At 31.5% G+C, this 23,938-nt stretch overlaps 3 protein-coding genes across 4 annotated transcripts; 1 reads left to right on the top strand and 2 right to left on the bottom strand.

Annotated features, from left to right (window-relative positions):
* The first annotated feature begins 96 nt into the window (after positions 1-96).
* On the top strand, positions 97-4,933 carry LOC103860338 (pentatricopeptide repeat-containing protein At4g22760). Its single transcript, XM_009137931.3, is given in 4 exon segments — positions 97-858; positions 1,134-1,338; positions 1,458-1,660; positions 2,564-4,933. Coding segments are annotated over 4 exon segments (2,529 nt in total). The 5' UTR covers positions 97-516; the 3' UTR covers positions 4,343-4,933.
* LOC103860329 (AT-hook motif nuclear-localized protein 2) lies at positions 4,318-11,818 on the bottom strand. The gene is made up of 4 exons (XM_009137920.3): positions 5,521-11,818; positions 5,188-5,255; positions 4,978-5,109; positions 4,318-4,778 (listed from the first exon to the last, which is right to left on the bottom strand). Exons 1-4 carry the CDS (start codon positions 5,930-5,932, stop codon positions 4,473-4,475), a joined length of 918 nt encoding a protein of 305 aa, XP_009136168.1. The 5' UTR covers positions 5,933-11,818; the 3' UTR covers positions 4,318-4,472.
* Positions 11,819-13,186: 1,368 nt separating this feature from the next.
* On the bottom strand, positions 13,187-19,625 carry LOC103860350 (ACT domain-containing protein ACR7). Of its 2 annotated transcripts, XM_033292416.1 has the most exons (7): positions 17,075-19,625; positions 16,665-16,974; positions 16,121-16,166; positions 15,895-16,009; positions 15,752-15,819; positions 14,995-15,666; positions 13,617-14,003 (listed from the first exon to the last, which is right to left on the bottom strand). In XM_033292416.1, exons 2-7 carry the CDS (start codon positions 16,724-16,726, stop codon positions 13,617-13,619), a joined length of 1,350 nt encoding a protein of 449 aa, XP_033148307.1. In that variant the 5' UTR covers positions 16,727-16,974; positions 17,075-19,625. The 2 variants fall into 2 exon arrangements, with proteins under 2 accessions (XP_009136190.1, XP_033148307.1); XM_009137942.3 differs by having other exon boundaries at positions 13,187-14,003; positions 16,665-19,622.
* Positions 19,626-23,938: the final 4,313 nt, after the last annotated feature.

Here is a 23,938-nt window from a genome sequence, read left to right on the forward strand (position 1 = left end):
TATAAAATTTATTTATATATTCGCAATAATTTAATTATATAAGTAATAGATAATGACTTTTTAATTATTCAATATATATTTATTATTTCATAATATGTTATAAATATATAATATATAAAATAATTTTTATATATAATGTTTATCCCGCGCAAGGCGCGGATCTTTACCTAGTATAATATTATAATGTCGACAGGAAAAATAATAAATAACTATTCTGAAAAATAAAATCATTTTTATCAAGTGTAACAAGAAATATCATAGTACATGAACCACGTCCGAATTACACTAAACCCCTTTAATCGCAATTTTTTTGGTCGGCTGGAATTTAAAATGCTAAAAGTCACTTACTTCTATGTAAACTAGAAAGAACAAAAACCATTATAAACAACACACAAATAAAAGAAGAGTAAAGCGGAGAGAATCCCTCACTTCGCTTCTTTGCCAAGCAACCTACCAGAGCCTCTCAGTTTCATTATTCTTCCGTCTCCTCAAGCAAACTCATCTCAATTCATCATAATGTCAAATTCTATTCACCGGAGAAGAGTTCCAACTCCGGTCGGAAACGGAGGTCGTAGCCTCAGGACGAAACGGACGGCGTCCCGATACGTTTCTGACCAGCATGGTTCGAAACATACTAATCAGGTTTTTGAGCGAAGTTTCTCAGAGTCGAATCTCAATCGTCGCCGTGACGGATACGGTAATTGCATGCGGCAACCATCGCCAGTGATGAGCGGTTTACCGACGGAAGAATCAGACCCGATCGTCTACTTGCCAAGGATTCGCTCTGAGGTTATGGCTTCTTCTCCGTCGTTATTAGGCTTCTCTTCGCCGTCGTCTCCTTTTCCGACCAATCAAGAGGTCAGAGACTCTGTTTTTCGTGCAGTAATTTTATTTCTGTTTTTACTAATTTTCAAGTCAAACTCATGATGTCATTTATGTATAACAATTCTACATATAGTCCACAAGGTTTAAGATCTTGTGATTTTAGCATGATAGTTTCAAATATTACCATTTAGCCCTTGAATGTACTCTTTTGGACATAATTTAATAAGGTAACTAGGTTTTAATCCGCACTTTTAAAGCACGGAATATTTTATGTTAGAAAATTCTATTTAACAATGTTATGTTAATAGGGTAATAAAAGAGAAACAAGAAAAGTAGTAATCAACGTAGCAGTAGAAGGGAGTCCTGGACCTGTAAGAACAATGGTTAAATTGAGTTACAACGTGGAAGAAACCATCAAGCTCGTCTTGGATAATTATCGCAAAGAAGGAAGGACTCCAAAACTCGATCAAGGTGCTGCCTTTGAATTACATCAGTCTCATTTCAGCATCCAGTGTAAGCTATAACACAACACTGATCCAAAATTTTTTTTTTCCATTTTTCAGAAAAATAATAAAATATACATAATTTTCTGAAAAATAATAAAATATACATAGTTTGATGTAATTTTTCAGGTTTGGATAAAAGAGAAATAATCGGAGAAATAGGAAGTAGAAGCTTCTACCTTAGAAAGAGAGATCATGAAACCGGAGTTTCTTTCGCCGGGATATCACCGGTGAGAACGAGTCTTATTCCGTCGTCTAACTTGATTGAATCCTGTATAGCTCAGTTTATTGGGAAAATCTTGAGGAGAACGAGAAAGTTATGGAACATATTGGTATGTACGCAATGAGATTTAACCATACTACACTTACTTCTGAGCGTGGCACATAATATTTAGTTTGTGTTGCTCCAATCTCAAAGAATAAGGGCAGTTTATTACTTATAAAAAAGCTGTACTATATTTTTATAGATTGTTACATATGTATTTGTAACTAGCTAACCGGTATTGGTTTGTAACTCAAACTCTATACTATCTAGAGAACAATAAAATAAGCAGTACATAGTGCAACTGCTACTCTTTGACGTTGTGGCTACAACCAGTGAGCGAGCTGATGTATTACTAGACTATATATACTTTTGCTGCCACTGATCTTTGATGAAATATTATCATATGAATGAGATTTTTTTTTTTTTTTTAACTTTCATCTGCTTTTATTAAGAAGATGGGGACATTATAGGATGAACCAGTGAACATTATGACTACTCTTGGTAAACAAAACTAATGGAAAGAAGAGAAATCTCTGGAAACTAAGTTCAAACAAGAGACACAAACACACAGAAAACATATGAAGCAAAAGGTTTTGATAAGCGTTTTATTTATGTAATCTTAATGTTTTAGTTGTTTCTCCATGCTATGAGAAAATAATTTTTTAAAAAATGAGAACAGAAGCCTCTGTCTAAGCCAGAGTATATTAGAAAGCATCTTCTTGTGCAAATTAGCCAAAACCCCCAAACAGGTTCGCTATCGCCGACGCATCCACCATAAGTCGCCGATCAGCATAGCTCTCTCAAAACGCCTCTACTCCCTTTCTCAAATCTCTCTCAAGCAAAGCTTCTTCGATCGTCTTATGTGGTTTCACTTCCAAATCGTAAGCTTTCGTCTATTCATTTTCCAACGTTTTGTGTCCAATGAGGTACGATCGCAAAGGTTCAGACTTTGAATCGAAATTTCAAAAAGATTTGATCTTTAGGTAGCTCTTCTCAAATGATGGATTCTAGGCTGAGATTCTTCCTTCACAAAAGCTTAGTACTTGAACAGACCAAGCAAGTCCATGCCCAGTTACTATTGAACCGCCACAACCATCTCGAACCCATCTTAATCCACCAAACGCTCCACTTCACAAAAGACTTCTCTCGGACCATCGTAAGCTACGTCAAACGAATCCTCCTCAAGGGGTTTCAGAGCTCAAAGGTTTCAACTTTCTCCTGGGGATGTCTCGTCAGGTTCTTGAGCCAGCACAGGAAGTTCAAAGAAGCTGTAACCTCGTACATCGAGATGAACAACTCTGGGATTCCCCCAAGCTCACACGCTGTAACCTCAGTGCTGAGAGCTTGCGGGAAGATAGAGAGCGTGGCTGATGGTAACTCGGTTCACGCTCAGGCTGTCAAAAGCGGGTTATGCGGTTGTGTCTATGTTCAGACAGGTCTGGTAGGTTTGTATTCAAGGCTCGGTTACATCGACATGGCAAAGAAGGCTTTCGATGAGATTAGGGACAAGAACATAGTTTCTTGGAACTCGCTGTTACACGGCTATCTAGAGAGTGGGGATTTAGAGGAAGCTCGCAGAGTGTTCGACGAGATTCCAGTAAAGGACGTTGTCTCATGGAATCTAATCATCTCCAGCTATGCTAAAAGAGGTGACATGAGCAACGCGCGCTCTTTGTTTCTTGCAATGCCTTTGAAAAGCACGGTTTCTTGGAATATTTTGATCGGCGGTTACGTGAACTGCGGTGAAACGAAGCTGGCGAGAACCTGCTTCGACGCAATGCCGGATAAGAGTAGCCTCTCTTGTGTTACAATGATCTCAGGGTACACAAAATCCGGCGACGTTGAGTCTGCTGAGGAGCTTTTCAGACAGATGTTCAAGAAGGACAAACTAGTTTACGATGCGATGATAGCTTGTTATGCACAAAACGGTAAGCCGAAGGACGCTCTGAAGGTATTCTCTCAGATGCTTGAAGCTAACTCTGGTGTTGGTCTTCAGCCAGATGAGATCACCCTCTCGAGCGTCGTCTCAGCTAGCTCGCAGTTGGGTGATGCAAGCTTTGGTACATGGGTTGAGTCTTATATAACCGAACATGGAATCCAAATGGATGATCTTTTAAGCACTTCTCTGATAGATCTTTACATGAAAGGTGGAGAGTTTGACAAGGCGTTTAAACTATTCAACGGTCTAAACAAAAAGGATACGGTTTCTTACTCAGCAATGATCACCGGGTGCGGGATAAACGGTTTAGCCGCAGAAGCAAACCGTTTGTTTAGCGAGATGATCGAAAAGAATATTCTTCCAAACCAAGTAACCTTCACAGGGCTATTATCAGCGTGTAGCCATTCAGGTCGTGTTCAAGACGGCTACAAATGCTTTGATTCAATGAAAGAACACAACGTGGAGCCTTCTGCTGATCATTACGGGGTAATGGTGGATATGCTGGGACGAGCCGGGAGGCTAGAGGAGGCTTATGAGGTGATCAAGGGGATGCCGATGAAGCCGAACGCTGGAGTTTGGGGAGCGTTGCTTTTAGCTAGCGGGTTACATAACAGCGTTGAGTTTGGGGAGATAGCGTGTAGACACTGCGTTGAGCTGGAGAGTGATCCTTCTGGTTATCTTTCGCATCTTGCTAATATCTATACTTCTGTTGGTAGATGGGATGATGCGAGAAACGTAAGAGCGATGATGGAAGAGAAGAAACTGCGTAAGACACACGGTTGTAGTTGGGTTGAAGGTTCTAATCATTGATTCAACTTCTATTACTACTACATTCAAGAAACCGAATAAAAAAAGTTGAAAAAACAATCCTAAGTTACAAAACCAAGGAAGAGGTCAAGTTAAGGTGGTGTGAAAGTCATGAGAGGGCTTGTGTTGTGGATTAGAATCTAGAGGTGGTGTCCATCTGGAGAGAAGATGACGTGGGACGAATGGTTGGTATTGGAGACGGCGTGAAGCTGTGGTTTTGATTCTTTGGATTCTGATGTTGCTGGTTTGTTCCAGCTATGAAACTTCCTACGACCAGCTGGATAGGAGTGGCTGCAACCAGCGAGCCAGCGACTCCACCTCCTACTACACGTCCATCAGGACAAGCTAATGACACTGTCATTCCTCCTGTTCTGCTCCGTGTCCCGTCCGAGTCGATTGGCATGAATGATCCCGACAGTGATAGTATCTCATATCGACCCTTGAATGAAAAACACACAAAAGATTAACGAAAAGAGACAACTATAGATACGCAATCTCATTACGGTTTAGACACGTTTGGTTTTTGTTTTCATTTGTGTGTGTTAATATGATATTTTATCGGTTTATTTCAAAAATTTGGGTTTGTTTTCTCCCCGGTTTGGTCTATTTTCACCTATTCTCCGGGTCTGAAACCGTACCTCGTATGTCAATGTACCACCACATGAATCAGGCTGACGAAGTGTAACACTTGAAACGACACCGTTAGCGCAGAGAACGCAAATAGCGAGAGACCCTTGTTGAGAAAACGATATTATCCTCTTCGTTACGTCCTAAGTTAACCATCATCACTTGGTCCATTTCATAAAATACAAACTTATATATAAAAAATATAAACATATTCTCCTGACCTCGCCTGCGTTGACCGTAATTATATGCGGCGTGAAATTAGCGCCGGCAGAGGAAGGAGCCCATTCACCTTCAAAACCACAACAAATAATACATGATGTAATATACGCTGTTTTGGTATGTATGTGTATACGTAGATGGCCATGTGTGTACGGACAAAAAGATGTGCTAAGTTAAAGCGGTCCCACTTAAGATAGAAGCTTTTCTTTACATGTTTTAGCTTAAACTAGAAAGATCCCAAAAAATTATCTTTTGAACTTTGAGTCACGAGAACTCAGATTCAGTAACACAATTTTAAGACAAAAAAAAAAGATTAATCTTGAGTTCATTGTTACCTAAGTTCTCGACTTGGTACTTTGTCCTGACGAAGGACCTTTCAGTTGCTGGTTTCACTCTGCCACGTTTCTCAGCTGCCGAGAAGTCGATGACGTGAGAAGTCGTTGGTGCGGCTGAAGATATTGGATTCGGCGATAACGTCACCGCCGCTCCGTCGTGTCCGTACTTCCTAGGGCGTCCACGTTTCTTCTTCATCTGTCTGGTGGAAAAACCTTCTGTTGCCGGCGGCGGCCCGGTCGAAGCAAAGGAGTTTTGAGGCGGTTGAAGTGAAGGAGCGACGGAGGTTGGACGTGGATTTGAAGTTTCTGACTTTGGAGCTATATGGAACTCCGACGGCGCGTTGGATCTCACTACCGTAAGGCCACCGTCGATGCCGCCGGTTGTCTTAACAACTTCTCTGGTAGTCTCCATATCAAGAACGAATAATTTTTTTCTTTCTTTCTTGTAATTGACAAACTTTAAATAAATTGGGGATATAAGAAGATTTAATTTTCTAAATCCAAAGCCTGAACCATTCAACAAATTAAATAAGCAAATACAAAAGTAAGAACAAGAATATTATTTTATTTTCAAAACAACAAGAATATTTTTTTTTAAAGGATACAAGATAAAAATTCAAAGATGAAGAAATTCATCCATAAAATATTTTCTTTTTATTTATAAAAAAATAAAGACTGGAAATTATAAGAATTAAATTAGGAAGTGCTTGAGAGGAAAGTGGAGGAAATTAGATTTATTTATGTTGTGTGGTTTAGAAAGAAAAAAAATGACTATATTTGATTATGAATTTGGAAATATCAAGATTTAAAAAACATTACGTATTTTAATAGATTTTGTTTCAGGCTTTGAGTTCATTCCTTCCTAACTTTTTCCTGATCGTTTATAATTTAATACTGAATAAATTAAGTAATCTCGAAAATAAAAAAATTTCGTGAAAAGGAAATTTATTTGCGTTATTATTATACACCTCACAATAAATTTATATTTTTAACTTGGAGAAAGTAATATTTTGTGGCATATATAGAAATTTGTGTTTTTAGCTGGAATCCAATGGGAGAAATACTAATAAACCAAAAGGAACTCATAAACAATAAATATAATAGAAAAACTGAAAGTGGGTGATTTTTAGTTATTTGAATTTCTCATATTTAAAATTATTTAAAAAAGACAAAGGTGGCCTGCAGATAAGTGTTGTTGATTTTCTTTCTCTTGCCCTGTTTTATGACTTTTATCACTGTTGTTTTGAGTTTGACCCCAAAAAAAATCACTGTTGTTTTGTAATATATACAAGTTGGAAAAATAAACTATATATATAAGTTTAATTTAGCGCACACAAAAACATAAATAGTGTAAGACAAAAGTTACATAAATAATGTTGTTTAATTCTATCCTAACTTTAAATTTTATCTGGGCATCTCTAACCTTATTCTATTTTTTATTTTAAAATAGAGTGAAATTAATTTTAGAGTAAAAAATGTTTTAATCCAACTTCATATTTTATTCTATAATTAAATTTACTCTATAAATAAAGTAATTTATTTTTTGTTTGTTCAGTTTTCCATTATGAAATGATATTTGAAGTTAGATTAGAACAATTTTACTTCATTTTCTCTTTTACTCTATTTTAAAAGAAAAAATAAAATTTTACATTGAAAATGCTTTTATAACATCCTCAATTATAACATCCTCAAGTTAACAATTCCAATTGTGTTTTGTTTTACTAAGAACATCTTCGATTTCGATGTATTACTCTATTTTTTAATTTCAAAATAGTGTAACTCTAAAATAAAGTTGAAATTTACTCCAATGTATTACTCCATTTTTTTTACTTCACAAAGAAATATTTTCAAATGATTCCCTTTTTATTTAGTTAATAATTTAGTAATAACTTCAACCTATAAAATTTTAACAATTAACCTCCACTATATTATGTCTACAAACTTCCATAAAATATATATATTTATTTTAAATTAAACATTTATTATTAAAAATACAAGAAATCATAAAATATATAAGATATCATATTTTGTTTTAGTAATAAGCATTAGAATATTTTCCCTCAAATGATCAACTAATATATTTCGTAATGAACAATGAGATTTTTTATCTTTGACTTCCAACTTCAATTGGTGCAATTTTTTTATCATAGGTAGTTTTACTAATTCAAAAACAAAATTATGCATTAAAAAAAACATAAAGAAGGAAACAAAATTTTGTTTTGTAATTTGAATTTCAGACATGATCCAAATGTTTGTGCATATATCAAGCTCAACAAGTACAAATAATATCAAATCGAAATGTTGACCCACAAGATAAACAAACTCATCTATTATGTTTGAATAATACTTCACCGATCTTGGTAGTTCTAAAAGCAATTTACCGGATTATTAAATCACTTATTTTCTATTATATTTATTTTCTATTATTTATGTTTAGTTTTGATTTTTATTAGTTTAGTCATCTTTTATGTAAAGTTATTAAATTTATTTTGTGGAATATATTTTGTAATATCATATTTTCATATTATTGTATCATTTTAAATATTATTTAAGTATAAAATAAAAACATTCAAAATTAAAAGGACTATTTCATAAATAAATTAGTTTAACTCCAAAATAGAGGAATGTGTAAGATTACTCAATAAATAGAGTAACATAAGTCATTACTCTATTTTGGAGTTGAATATGGAGTGGAGCTGGAAAAGATTTTACTCCAAAATGAAGTTTGGAGTTAAAAAAAAAAATATAGGTTTGGAGATGCCTTAACTCTCACGAGTCTTTAGCAAAATTTACACTTGAGAATTTATCGGTGGTTATTTCATTTGATTCCTTTTTTTTGTTTGGATGGTTCTGGCAATTATCATCTTTATTCTTTTAAAATTTTTTTGTGTTTAGTATTTTTTTTTGTCATCAGCATAAACAAATTTTAAAAAATTATGCTAACCAAACATGAGATTCCGTGTCAATAAAGACTGAATAGGGTGTGATTGGCTGCAAGCATTTCGTGCAAAACTGTTTGCCTTTGTGTTTTGTGTCATGGGAACATGAATGATCTGGATTGTTGTGAAACATTCTTTCTGTCGTTGGACTTCTTTTAGACATGTTGCAAACGCTGGTCACTCATTTGGTTTCAAAACCATTTTTACCGATTAAGAAAATTCTTTTATGATTTTTCATACTCTTCATTGTCCAAATGAAGACTTTCACTTCCGCGTGAAGATGACATAAACTACATCGACTATTTCGTGCTCCCATCATTTGAAAGATCCTTCAATTCCTGCAGGAGTACTACACCAACCATTACCAGATAATAATTTCTTATCTTTCTGCAGTTTTTAATATATATATATGTTTTTTGTTCAAAATTATTGTATATGTATGTGTATATATATTTATAAAATCTACGATTAAGGATATTTGAGCTGAGATTCAGTTTTTATTATAAAAACAATACTTAATGCATATCTAAATTTCTAAATAAGTTTTAAAATATATATTGAAGCCAACAATTCTTATATCCCAAGTCTACACTAATATCTCGAAGCCTAAAAACATTTACGCATAACCAAAAATGATTGAAATCATACTTAACATGATTACAAATGAAATATAAATGGAAAGATTTGCCTATCTAAGACGTAAGTAAGTTTAATCCTTCAACCACTAAACCACCATCATTTAATTAGATTATATATGTATTTGTATGTACTTTTTTCGTTGAAGTTTAATTATTGTTCTAGAGTAAAATTTTCGTTTCTAAATAAATGTCGTTTTAGAATTTTAATATAAAATTGATTAACAATATTTTTTAATTTATTTTTCTATTGGTATAATATAGTTAAATGTATAGGTAATGATGTTTTTATTTTGAAAATATATAAAATTAAATATAGGTTGTGATTGGTAAATACTAGAGTAAATAAGAGTAAATAAAGTAGAGTAAAAAGGTGGAAAAGTTTCAGAGTAAACTAATAAAATACAATAAAAATAAGAGTTACATCTAGCGTTAATTGTTTTTCTCTCACATAACTATGAGGGAAAAAGTGAGTCATTTTACCTTTGATTTAACAGTAGCTGGAGTAAAACATATAAAATTAATAAAAAAAATTCCACCTGATTGGTTTATACAGTGGCTGAAGTCAGAGTAAAATGTTTCTCGCTGATATATTAACGCTATTAGTGACAACCCGTCAGACGCATATTTTTAATTTCTGTCGATAAACCTATAATTAAAATGAAACGGATGGAATATTTGTTAATAAAATTATCATCATGGAATAAGTAAAATCATGCCCCGGATCAACCCATGGCATAATTTTTTTACAAGATGAAGTTTATAACAATAAAAGGTGTGGTTAACATCTTCGAGAAAATTTTCTAATCACCATTCTTTTATATATAAAAAACGGCTTACCACCGTCGACTAATATTCGTTTAGTTAACAAAAGAATAACCCGTATGTTACGATATCAGGGGTACAACTGCAGGGGCGGACGTAGTAAGAGACGTACGGCTCATGTGCCCCTGTCTCATTCATTTTTTTTTTCTTCAGCAATTGAGATTAATCAAATGACAGTACCCCCATCTAATTATAAAATATAGTGAAAAAAATTATGCATTCCTGGTTAGTCCTAGATCCGCCCCTAGGTAGGAGCGAATAAATAACCAACTTTGGTAGCGAAGGACTTGCTCATCTCCGTCGGGTTTGACAACGTTGCTAACTAATCAGAAAACCAAAAAACGTCTCGTTCGTATTAACCAGTATTTTGTATGTTTTCTTGTGTTTATGGGCAATGGATGGGTCGTATATATCAATAGTGTCTGGTTATATCTCTTTTTATTCTCGTTAAAAAATTTCACAGGTTTAGCTCAATATGATATCTGCCAAACTAATTAATGCACCTTGAATTATGAACACCTTTCTTATAAAAGATGCATATGTATATCGTATCGTTTTATTGGTCAACAATAATGGTTTTCTTAGCGATTAACACATCAAATTTGCCAAAACAAAATAAATAATTAAGAAAATAAAGATAAGATAAGAACCATCCATGAATTTAGTGTAAGCAGTAGTAGGAATATTATAAAGTTTAGGGGTGAATGTTTGGTTTCGATTGTGTTCTGATTTGATTGTTGAAGCCATATATATTATGGCACTCTGAAATAATTAAAAAAGAAAGTTAATGTTAAGATATTTTAATATCACATGTTAAAAAATGTTATCCTAACGATCCTCAAATGTCAATATATAATGGCATGTGAATACAAGTGGCAAGTACACAATAAACTATTATCTCTAGAAAGATAAACGGTGATTCTTAAGATCTAATCAGACACGCGGAAGAAAATGTCAAGCATGATTCTCATCGAATGTAATTGTCCGTGCAACATCATATCCATCAAGTAACACTGATTCCCAATCTATGTCTGGAGAACATTAGTTTCGTAGATGCATGATGGACTCAAACGGTTGGGTATGAAAATACATCTCTGGAGGAAACTAACTATCGAGGACAAGGAACTTTTGACGCTGAAAACCAACTTTGTAATCAGAATTAAAATCACTTATTTTGACGATGGAGAATATGGTGCAATATTCGACTTTCTAGAATTTTGGGATATAGATCACAAAAACGTGATCACAATGATTAAAAAACTTCATACATGGCTAAATTTTTCAACAGAGCTGAAAAATAATGATCCTTCAAAAATAATTTTAAGCATTCAAGATTTTATATGTTCCACGGTTGAAAAATACGATTTCTAATTTTTAGTTATAACTGCTCAATCATTCCATAGAGAATTTTATTATGTTGATTATTCTATTCTAGTTTGTTTTCCATACACTTTAAATTTGAATAATAGAATACTCGTTTGATATCAAAAAATATATGATAATACAAATTAATTGAAATCATCGGCATGTGACTAAAACTTTATTATTTTTTATACAAATTATTATTTTTTAGTTTATCTTATATTTATCCTATCTAGATACATAGATATAAAAAAATTAACTATTTCATGATTTTTTATTGTGATATCAACTATGTCATCTTAGGATTATAATTTAATTTTTTTTTTGTTGGTAGATATCAACTATATGTCGGCAAAAGAAGTTTTCTATATCATGCAATTATACATATTATATTGCACATCAGAGTGTTAATTAAAAGTTTTAAAACCATGAACAATTGCAAACGACCTGATGTAATTAGTTTGATCCAGAGAAGCCCTATATAGTTTTATTTTTATAATGAGAAGTCCTATGTAGTTTTTTTTGTCGTCAAATTTGTATATTAAACAGAAGAACTATTACATATTGTTGTTTTCCAGGTTACTATATAAGTTGAGTTTTTAATCTTACCTTCTTTAGCTACTTTGTCAGCTATGACATTACAAGACCTTTTAATCTTTTGGAAATGGAAGTTGTACTCCTTTCCTCTTGCTAGAATTGCAATGTCTTCCATATAAGTTGGGCACTGAGATCCTTTTAAGATGTTGTTGCATCCTAGGCTTAGATTCCTCGAAAGAGTATCGTACAATTCAGATGAGCCTCCATAGAAAGTTACTGAGTTGTATACTAGTTTCCTCATCTGAATCATTGCCAGTCTCAGTGCCTCAGCCTCTGCTATTAATGGAGAGTTGATTGGTTCTATGGCTGCCTTGCCTTCCAATATAGTTTTTGCTTCACCATTATACAGGGCCCAGCCAATTCCAGCCTTCTCCTTTGGAGATATCCAAGAACCATCTACGAAAAAACATAAAGTGTTAGGATTTCTAATCACTGAGAAGTCCTATGTAGTTACTTTCACGAGTTCATCATTTTGATCCAGAAAAGCCCTATATTGTTCTATAATGAGAAGCCCTCGTAACTTCTTATTCGACTGTTTGTTCTTTTAATGAACTAGTTCATAAGGAACTGTACACTATAGAAGTCCTGAGGATGCGTGCGATTCTTCAGTTTTCAAATGTTTATTTTTACTTCCTTCAGTTGTCAGATATGAATATGATGCCTTCTTTTCCAGAACTAGTAATATCAATACCAATTTTTTAAAATTACTAATTCCCATATTAAAATTTAGTCTCATTCATGCCTTAAAAATACTAATTCCCATATTTTATTTTTATGATTTCTCTTGATTCATTATATCATTTTTATGTATTTTCTATATTTTCTGTCATGGTTTTTATAGATAATATTTCTAGTGCCATTTTTGAAACTATTCTTATTTTAGTATATAATCAACAGCGTAAGTAAGAAAACACAATGTTTAAACCTTACACTTTTCTTAGTCAGATGTGGCATAATGATTTTTCTCTAAAGCAAAAGAAAAGCTTTTTTGTTCTTTAGTAAATGACTCAACTAAACAAAATAAAAACATATTTATATGTTCAAAATTCTTTATTCCTTATGTTGTGTGTTATTTATTTTCCAACAAAATGAAATTTATATTGAGTAAACATCATAGGTGTCATAAACATACGTGGATGTTACGTCATGGAGACGCACGATGGCAACGGGTCTTAAACCATTTTTTTTTTTTGTAAATCGTTTATAGGTGTGTTACAAAAAAAAAAGGTTTATAGGTCTTATCTTCATCTTGAAGAAATATAATGAGTTTTTTAAAAACATGCTAAGATCACATGAAACCGAGATTCATAAAACAAACAAATTAATCAGATAGATTCACACATGTAGGACCAGTATGTCTCCTTGCGTAAAACAAGTCCCATAACTAAATTATTATTTACATAACACTCTAACTTACTACTATTGACAAGCTAATGATCTAACCGGTTATATATTATATGTACATATAAAAAGAATAAATGTACGAAGACCTAACAATCTACTAATATCCTTCTACTACCTATTGGTCCAACATGAAGACCGACCACCAAACTTGTAACTAACTTCCCACCTTCATTACGTACATCAACAATACCAAACTTGCCTTGCCACCCACCCCAAACTAAATACAATACCATTTCACTATCTGGTCCAAATACACCAATTCAACCGCGTGGGTAAATAACAAACACTATTGAATTGGTATATATGGACAGGTTAGTAACCCGGTTTAGTTTTCCTAAAAATATGATTTGATCAAACCCAATTGGTATAGATTTCTCATCACCAGGCTCCCAAGTGAAACCAACACCGTCCCTCCTCCATTGTGTCCTTGGTGATTTTGCGGTTCTTGTTGTTGTTTCTTCTCAACTTTCTCTCGGCAACTAATCGGGAATTGTTCTTTAACACTTAGATCATTGATTCCAATCTTCTCTCTAATGGATTCGATTACCTCGGGATCAATAAGGTTGCCGTTTGCATCTGTGACATAGAACACATTCTTGGCTATACCGTCTTTAGTCGATATCTCGGCTCTAGCAATGTTTGATCCATTCTCCCTCAATATTCGTGTTACTTCAGCTAACAATCCTGGTCTATCCACCGTGCATAACTCCAATCTTACACCCTGCATAAAAAAAACAAAAATCAGCAAAAAATCGGTTTATATTCATATAACCGGATGAAAAAATGTTCATTACTATATCACTAGGTTAAGACCTGCGCCTTGCGCGGAATGAACATTATATATATAAATTATTTTATATATTATATGTTTCTAACATATTATGAAATAATAAATATATATTGAATATTTAAAAAATCAGTAACTATTACTTATATAATTAAATTGGTGCAAACATATAAATAAATTTTATTAATCCAAAAAATATTTTTTTATTTGATATGGTATATAATTAAATTTAAATAATAGTAACATATATATAGAATATTTTAATATTAATATTTATTAAATAATGCATTTTGCTCATATTTTTGTATCATTTGTATATGTTATAGCAAAAAAATTAAATTACTGATAACAAAATTTTCATTGTGAGAATAATATATATATATACATATATTCCTATATCTTTTATTTTAATACTTATTAAATGAGACTTTCAACTTATATGATTTTTTAATTATTTGTATGATGTCATAACAAAAAATTTAAACCATGGATCACAAAATTTGAATGTGAAACTTTTAACAGTTTTAGTAATTTATACTCGTTTTTAAAAATTCAAAATATAACATATAAATAAAAAAATTAATTTTTATTATATGGTTACTATAGTTGTTTAATTTATTTTAATAGTTTAAAATTAAACAAATATAATATAAGACATACTTATTTTTATCAAATCTTTATTATTCAAAATAATTAATTGTCATATATATACTTTAGACACATTAGGCAATTCCATAATTTTATTTAAGGAAATAATGCATCACATTAATAATGTATTTATGGTTAGTTTAATAAAAATCTTATTATATATTTAGATGGACCAACCTATTTCTCTAAGGATTCTAAGAATCATTCTAGTGATGACATGTGGCTACAAAAAAATATTGTAATGCTTCTCAAATAATATATAGGGGATACGTCATACCTTAACCGTCCTTCTTTCAATTGCGGCTTGTAAACATTGGATCAAACGTTGTCTCTCCGGTTCTGAATTAACCGGATTTCCATCACTATGTCTTACATAAAATTCCAAAAATGCTGTTTCTCCAACCGTTCTAATCGCCGCATGGAACACAATGTAGGCCATATCCGTCAACGTGCAAACAACATCGAACAAAAGCTTCAGGCGATCTTTGCACTGCAAATTCACGACAGAGTAACCACGTTTCGGAAGATTTTGTACCGAAACGATCGGAGATGTCTCGTAGTCGAACTTCTTCTCGTAGTCACGGTCCATAAACATCCTCTGATGCAACCTCCTCTCCATATGGTTATTTCCACCATATGATACGCATGTCCTCGTGTCGTTTTTGTAACCATCGTCTGCTTTTAGTAAGTTACGTAGTTTCCCTTCTATACGTTGGACACGGTCGGAATCTCCGTCTAAAGAAGTACCGGAGTTACGGTCTTTAACATAGATCATCAACGCGATCCTCCCGTTATGCGTCCATGCCTTAGCTTCAACAACATCACATGAAAGATCAGCTAAAACCGCGAAAACCTCTGAGAGTAAACCAACTCTGTCGGTTCCGGTTAGCTCTAGAGCGGTTAAACCGGTATAACCTTCGCTTTTAGTGTAATGAGACGTCTCGATCGACTGTAAAATATGTTAAAAAGAATGTCTTCAGTTTTTAATATTTAAAAATAAATTAATGATGTAGTTAATGGTAAATTATATTTACCTTTTCTATGTAACGGATTAGGTTCTCGTCGGTTAATTTGTTGCCATTAAGATCGCTCACATGAAAAACTGAAGAAAAAACGAATCAAATCATTTATTTACTTCCTTAATTAGTATAATTAGCGTAAGGTTAGCGAAAATTACCATCCATATTCCATTTTCCGTCAGAGGAAATGTAAGCTTTCCTTATCCAAAGATTCATATCGGTGAGAAGCTGTACAGATTCGAGCAGGATCCATGGGCTTCTTGCACTATCGATCTTTTAAAAAATGAAAAAAACTAATAATAATATTAATAAAAATAATTTTTGAAGTTAATAGCTAGGAAGAGAAGAGGAAGAAACAGAGGAAGGTTGCGTGAGAGTAAAAACCTTGACGACAGTTGAATTAGGGCAAACTCCATTGTCAATTACGACCCTGCAAGTGACCAAAAAGACAGACAGTGACCCTTTAACCTCACTCTTTTGTATGAATCAAACAACCAAACACATAAAAATAAAATACAAAAATAAAACTGAAAGTGCCATTGACTTGTGATTTTATTTTACTGTATATTATACTACTGGATACGGCAAAGCCATGGAATGACAAGGACTTCCATACAACTTTGATTGTTTTGTTCTTCCATCAATTCATGAAAACCTTATTTGTTTCAGAAAACACATTATACGTTAATTAATTTTTGCTTAGTGAAATTGTTGAGTTGATTTACAGAAGAAAGGTAAAAGAGGGAATAGAAAATCACTTTAAAAGAGAAGTACAGTTTTGCATTATTTGATTACAAAAAAAAGGTTAAATATCTGACAGTAAGATCTTTGATTTTTCTTCATAGAAGATAATAATATTTTTACATCAAGAAGAAAAAGTGATTTTTATAAGAAAAAAAGAAAGAAAAAAGTAGTAAGAAATAAAGACCTGGGCATGTTCATCCGTACAACAAGCTTCTCATATTCATTAGAGCAATCAGATAAATCCATCTTTTTTTTCTTCGATTCTTCTTCTTGTTGCTTCTTGTTTCAGAGAATAAATGCTTAAAACTATATTTCAAGAAAGACCCTTTTAATCTTTATTCATCTTCTTCAGATGCTAAGAGAAAGCTATCATAACAACAAAGCGCAACGAACACAATTCATGTGTTTCTACAGAGTCGCTCTCTCTCTCTCTAAAACCACTCTGTCTCTTTTCCTCTCTCCTCTGATGGGGGAGAGTTTACTTCCAAGTCTGTCTTTAGAATTTATTAGGATAAGAAATTAATGGTAATATTAATAAAATATCAACGAGGCGTTAGGACCGCCTCTTAAAGAAAAAATAAAACACACACTGACCTGTTCTTCTGTATTGGAATCCTCTAGGGCCTAGGGGCTCCCATACAGAAATAAAATCTAAACCATTAGAATTTTCAACTCTTACTATTAGTTCCTTTCTGTCTCCTGTCCTCCCATCTGGATTCTTACCTACCTTTCCTTCTTTTTTACTTTTGACTTTTTTTTTTTTAATTTCACAAAATTAGTAAATGAGAAAAAAATACAGTGGGCCTTGACACCAAGGGAGGGAACACTTTGAGCTAGTTGGTCTATCGGGAACCTACGTGGCATGTGAGAGTTATAGATTTTTTTACTTGCCTTTGTCAACGGTAAATGTAAACATATGGCAATTAACGCCGATAGGACTCGGGAATCACGTAACACAACAAACAGCCGTTGATGATTCCGGTTCGCGCGGAAAGTCGGTTGTCTTGCCGCCAAATCTCACCACGTTCACATGCAGATAGTTTAGGTTATAAAGATTTTAATTTCACCTTATTTCTTGAAAGAGATAATTTTACTTGTTGACAAAAGATGTTTAATTTCGGGTTGTAAGATTTTTTTCTTTCTCATCTACACTTGTGACTTGTGTTAGAAACCAAATATTGTAATTTAAAGGGGAAATAAAATGTATTTCATATGTACATATATTACTTTTTATATTTTCTTATAGGTATAAATATATAGAGAGAATCAAAAGTTTTAAACCTTTAGTGTTATAAAATTCTGTAATTCTGTTCAAAAACCAATTCTGTATTTTTTTCGTTTGTAAATAATAGAATCGATATATGAATTTCTGAAATTAGAAGAGAAAAAAAACATTAATTTGTTATTTGGTAAAAAGAATTTGAACGTGTTGAAAGATAAATAAAGATCAGCTGAAGAAAAAGGGTGGATGATAGAAGAATCAAGTATTCACGGTAAGAAGAAACGGCTGGCTTTAAGACGAGTCCAAGGCGCGTCGAAGCATGAGTTGGGTCCCCGTGTCTCTTTCGACATGCGAACGACTTTGGTCGGCGTGGCTAGTTTATTTATATTCTAATGAAGATGCACAACATATATATGAATATGGTCATAAAATTTCACCGTCTCAAATCTAGCCATAAATGATAAATCGTAACGGTTGTTCTCTTTTCATTAAATTTTTGTTACTATTGATATTAAAAATGTAGTAGCGGAAGATTTATTTAGGCAATAAACAAATATCTTAACAAATGGTTTGAGAGGTTGAAAGTGTCATGTGAAATATAATGAAGGTTCGAGACTTATTAAATGGGAAACCATGATTCGTGTCTGCTTGAGTGCTTGTAGGTGTAGCAGGTAGCAACGATATGTGTTGTTTTCGTCCTGTTATGGAGTCACACATATTTTTGATATTTTATCAATTATACGTACTATTACGTTTATCCAGACTTGAATCCGAGATCGGATATGCATTCTTTAAGCGTGTGATTATTATTGTCGCAACTCACAAAAGATATACGATATTTAGGCGATCGCGCGATGGCATAGTTGGGGGCTTTAACCAGGAAAAAAAAACTGTTTTGGTTGGTCGGTAAAAACGGGTCGGACCAATCTCGCAATCGTCGCAGTAAGTGGTGAAACCACAAAAGTGGGGACGCACTTGATTAGTTATGTGAGATCTTAATATTTTAAAGTGGCAGAAGATCTGAGTAGTTGATCTTGGTTAAGTAAGATGTTTTTAATTTTTTTAAAGAATCATACAACAGAACAGTAGAAAGAATTAAGATCTGGTCAAAGACCGAACATGTGGTCATTGCATGTAATGACGTATCAAATACATTGTCATTCGAAAAGTTCGAATGTTAATAATTCTATAATTCTACAATAACTGTTTCAATTATATTTAGCAGTTTTAGTGATTTAAACCTACAACTATTTTTAAATCAGATAAAAAACCTTCAACTAAATATTTATGTTTTTAGTTGAATCTATAAACCTTCAACTAAATATATATACAAATAACTGTTTCTATGTGTCTTATTCTCGCTCTGTTGTCTACATACTAACGAACTCTCCATGGTCTTTCGGTTTTTGCTTGGTTTTTATGCTTAAGAAGTTAAGATCTTTGACTCTTCAAGTGGAAACCGTTGGTGCGCTACGGCTCTGTTCCAGTCTCCTCGCTTGGCTGAAGTAGATCAGCAACCATTAAAGAACTGCCGGATTTGGATGCTGGTCCCGTAGGTTGTTCTTGAGAGGTAGCACTCAGCCACGGTTCTGACCAGGCTTTAAAAGATTGACCATCGCCAACGGTCATACTAACAATAGAGAAAGTATCTACAAACTAAACAAGACAGAGGTAGCAGTCTCTTCCAACAACATATAAACAGCAGAGAGCAGATCATTAGCTAAACTCTTAAACCATCAACCATTCATGGTATTAAACAAATCACTTCACAAGATAAGACACAATAGTCCCTTCTTACAACATGTAAAAAGCAGATTATTAGCTAAAGTCTTAAACCACTAACGAAATGGTGTTAACTAATCAGATATATTTCACGTACTATTATCTTCCAACATAAATCACTGACAAGGTAGCTAATTTCTTTCAAGTACAGCCTGAGAGAGATGGGATTACGAAAATTCGACAAAATAACAAGCACAAGAGTAAAGCTTTGTGAGTGGATTGCAAATTATATAAAAACATTAGACAGCAAATAAATAAGCGATTAAATGAATAGATTAGTTTTTAAACAAGGACTAAGAATTTCAGGCACTGATAGACACAGCATACAAGAGCTTAATGCATGTGCCGGCTCTTGCCATGTGCACAAGGCACATTTGCACAGGATCCACCAAAATTAGTGTATATTCTATCATATTTGTTTAATTATAAACTATTAAATAAATTAAACAACCATATTAACCATATAATAAAAATTTAGATTTTTTTATATATGTTATATTTTTGAATTTTTAAAAATAACCAAAGCTGTTAAAAGTCTCACATTCAAATTTTGTGATTCATAATTTAAAATTGTTGTTATGTTAAAATACAAATGATTACAAAATCATATAAGTAATAAGTCTAATTTAATTAATTATCAAGATTAGAAGATATATATATATATATATATTGTTTTAAATTAAAATATATAAATATTTTAATTTTGAAATTTACTTTGAACAATTTGTTTTGATAAAAGCTTTCAATAGATCACATTGACAACTTAATTTTTTAAAAAATATAAATGACTAAAACTATTAACCCCATATTGAAAATTTTGTTATCAATAATTTAAATTTTTTGCTTTAAAGATACACATGATCAGTAAAACCATATGAGTAGAAACATCATTTAATAGACATTAATATTAAAAATATACTATGTATATTAATATTATTAACATTTATTTATATATTCTATCAAATAGAAAAAAATATTCAATATATATTTATTATTTCATAACATGTAAAAATACATAATACATAAAATTAAGTTGATATATAATGTTCATTCCGCGTTTCGCACAAGACGCGGATCTTAACCTAGTATAAAATAAAGGGAATAACACATTCAGTTATAATTCTTCAAACATGTTGATTTGAGTCATTGGTTGTTCGTGATGAAAGGGACGTTGACCCATAAAAATGATATATATATATAGTTTCAGCTCAAACTATATATTATACAAAATAGTTTAAACATAAAAAATAAATATTTTAAGAATCTTAAAGATATATATATATATGAAATAATTTGAAAATTTTGTTTTATCAGAAATGTTAGGAATTCATGTCTTAATAATACTAGATATAGATGTAATTTTAAAATTATGTGTATGCAATTTTTTGAATAACAATAAATTTTATATATCATCAAAAAATCATGAAACCAATAATATTTGATTTGATAAAAAATGTTAGAATCTATTAATCAATCTAATTTTTTAAAATTATTTGTTTTGGTTCTTATGCTGCTATGGTTCTAGTTTGTTATATTTTTGCTTTATATGATTTCATGTGATGTGCTTAAATAGAATTAAGAATTGAAGTTCAGATAACAGAAGATTTTGATAGAATTATAGAATTATTAACATTCGAACTTTTTGAATGACAATGTATTTGATACGTCATTAAAAAACCATTAAAATGACAGTTCATCACTTCTCAATAGTCGGACTCGCAGAAATAAAAATAAAATAGGGAATTTGCGGTGTAACTATATGATTATGTTTTGTTCATATTTATAATTCCATTCACATCTGATACTACTAAGTAATTAGTTTATTTAAAAATGTAGGCTGGAATTGAGAAAAGTATGAATAAAAGAATATTAAATGTCAAAGACATTTCAAAGATAAGAGTGTGGCGTGGGACGACATCTTGGCTTGTAAGTTCAGACATTTGAATCGGCTAATTTCTTATAATCTATCTACTTTTCTTAATAGTTGACTCGCAAATTTAGAGATTTTGACATCTTCTAATTAATTGTATTATAACTATAACATATTTAGTTCTTATATATCATTGATTAATTGTTAAGACATATTATATTACAGCTGTAACCAACATATTCTCTTAAAAATTAAAGAGAATATATATAAAAGGTATTCTCGAGAGAAGATGAATTTTTATGATTATGAACTTAACCTAATTAGGTTTACAGCGACAACTAACTACCTGATCACGAACTTATACCAAAATTAGTGAGTATAGTCTTTGTATTTTTATTCCTAATATTAAAATTTCTTAAAATTTATTCAGATTTTAGATAGGTGCAACAACTAATTAATCTCTAGATTTCTTAGGATCTCTACAGACTATAGTTCCACACTTCCACTTATATAATTAGAAAATAAAATATTACATATTCTACAGATTTAATATTCCAATCTTAAAGGGATGCTCCAATCAATTAAAGGCATGTTTGACTCATGTTCGATTGACGACCAGCATACTGGTAAAATAATGATGTCGTTTTTGTTATTATTTAAATATCTATAACATTTTGCCATTTATGTTATGTAATTGAATTTCTCCGCTGATTTAGGTGTAAGAATAAATAAAATTTATTAATTTATTTTGTCACTTATCATATATATGCATGCTATTTTCACCGCTTCCGCCGTTCTACCAGTATAGTATATGTATTTTTATTTTTAAGTTCAAATATGTTCATATATATAAAAAAGAAAGAGTCCAATTCAAAAACCGACTTTTGACATTTCGCAAAATAATGATATTATCTAGTGCATGTGTATGTTAACTAAAACTAAACTTTATAAATTAATTAATAAACGTTGACAAAAGTTAGTAAAATCAAAAGTAATGCTAACTCGAATGACCTGAGACCTGAGTGCGTATCTACTACCAGTACATCGATCTGTATAACGATAAATGTGGTCGTGCAGGTAAAATGATGACAAATTCACCAGTAAATAATCGAGAAACAACCTCCTCAATTAAGTTAAGCTTTAACTCCTACATTGAATTTGATCGCAATCGCACTATACTCTCCCTCAGATATGTGTTTCCTGTTCACATGGCACTCGCGCACAAGACGCATGCAATCAACCTTTTTAGGTTCTTTGTCTACCAAAACACCAAGAACAATACAATTGTACTCCAATAATTTTGCTGTATTGGTAAATGTATTTATTTTGTTTGGTAAAATTCCGTTCTTTCCAATCAACAAAAACATTGTTTGAAATAGTTGAAAAATAGTTCTCGTGATAAACTGATAGATGATAATCAATGAAGCCAAAACCACTTACCTATTCGTTCGGTGCTATCTTTAAGTTAATTAACTTAATATATTAGTAATTTTCAACATAAGTAATATTTTATTTTATCTGAATTAACTGTATCTATACTATTATTTGCGAAATAAATTTTCGGAATCGAGTTCTCACATTAAAAGTTAAAGTGGTTAATATCATTTATACCCTTAATGAATAAAATGTATAAATAAATTAAAAAATAAAAACGAAATTTTAATTTATTTGATTAGATAATTGATTAAAATTAATAATAGTAAGAATTATCCAAAATCTGAAAATATAATTTAAAAAGAGATAATTTATATATATATATATATAATGTATTTGTTATCTGAAAAAATCTTTTAGTGAGAAGTTAAAAACATAATTATATAACTAAATATTAATAAAATAAAATTCTTAATTATATAGTTAAAAATAGAATATTGAATTATCCAAAATCTAAAAATATAATTTAAAAAGGATGATTTATATATATGTATATATATATTGTATTGTTATCTGAAAAAGTCTTTTAGTAAAAAGTTAAAAAACATAAATTATATAATTAAAAATAGAATATTGAGTTATTTTAAGATTTATTTTAGTATAATGAATATAGTGTACAAATAACTTTTCAAAAATTTATGCATGAAAACATTTTTCACAATAATGTTTTGTCCATTTCCAAATGTCCACGTATTTATTTCACTGAAATAATTAATTGGTTGAGAGGGCTAAATTTAATTTAACATATGCAATTCAAATATCTATTTGGAAATATAACTTCTTCAACATTATTATTTTTAACAAAGCTAGTGCACAAAAAAAATATTTATTTTCTTAAAAGTTATCTAAAATATTTATATAAATGTCAATTTTATTTAACCTGGAGTCTACTTTTATCGTAATTAACAAAATGAATAATGTTTTAGTTCTCCAATTTTCATGAGTTCATTGTGTTACTCAAAACTTTTGTCATATATTTTCTTAAGAATTCTTTAGATAATAATTTTGATATGTATATTAACCATTATCTATTTGTTTTTAATTGTTCTTTATTTTAATTCTCGAAATAAAAATAATCTAGGTTTAGCTAGGATATTAGTGCTTTAGAGTTGAATAAAAATCTTGAATTCATGAGTTTTACTCTTTCCAA

This window comes from Brassica rapa, chromosome A01 (assembly GCF_000309985.2).
Source record: "Brassica rapa cultivar Chiifu-401-42 chromosome A01, CAAS_Brap_v3.01, whole genome shotgun sequence".
Lineage (NCBI taxonomy): Eukaryota > Viridiplantae > Streptophyta > Magnoliopsida > Brassicales > Brassicaceae > Brassica > Brassica rapa.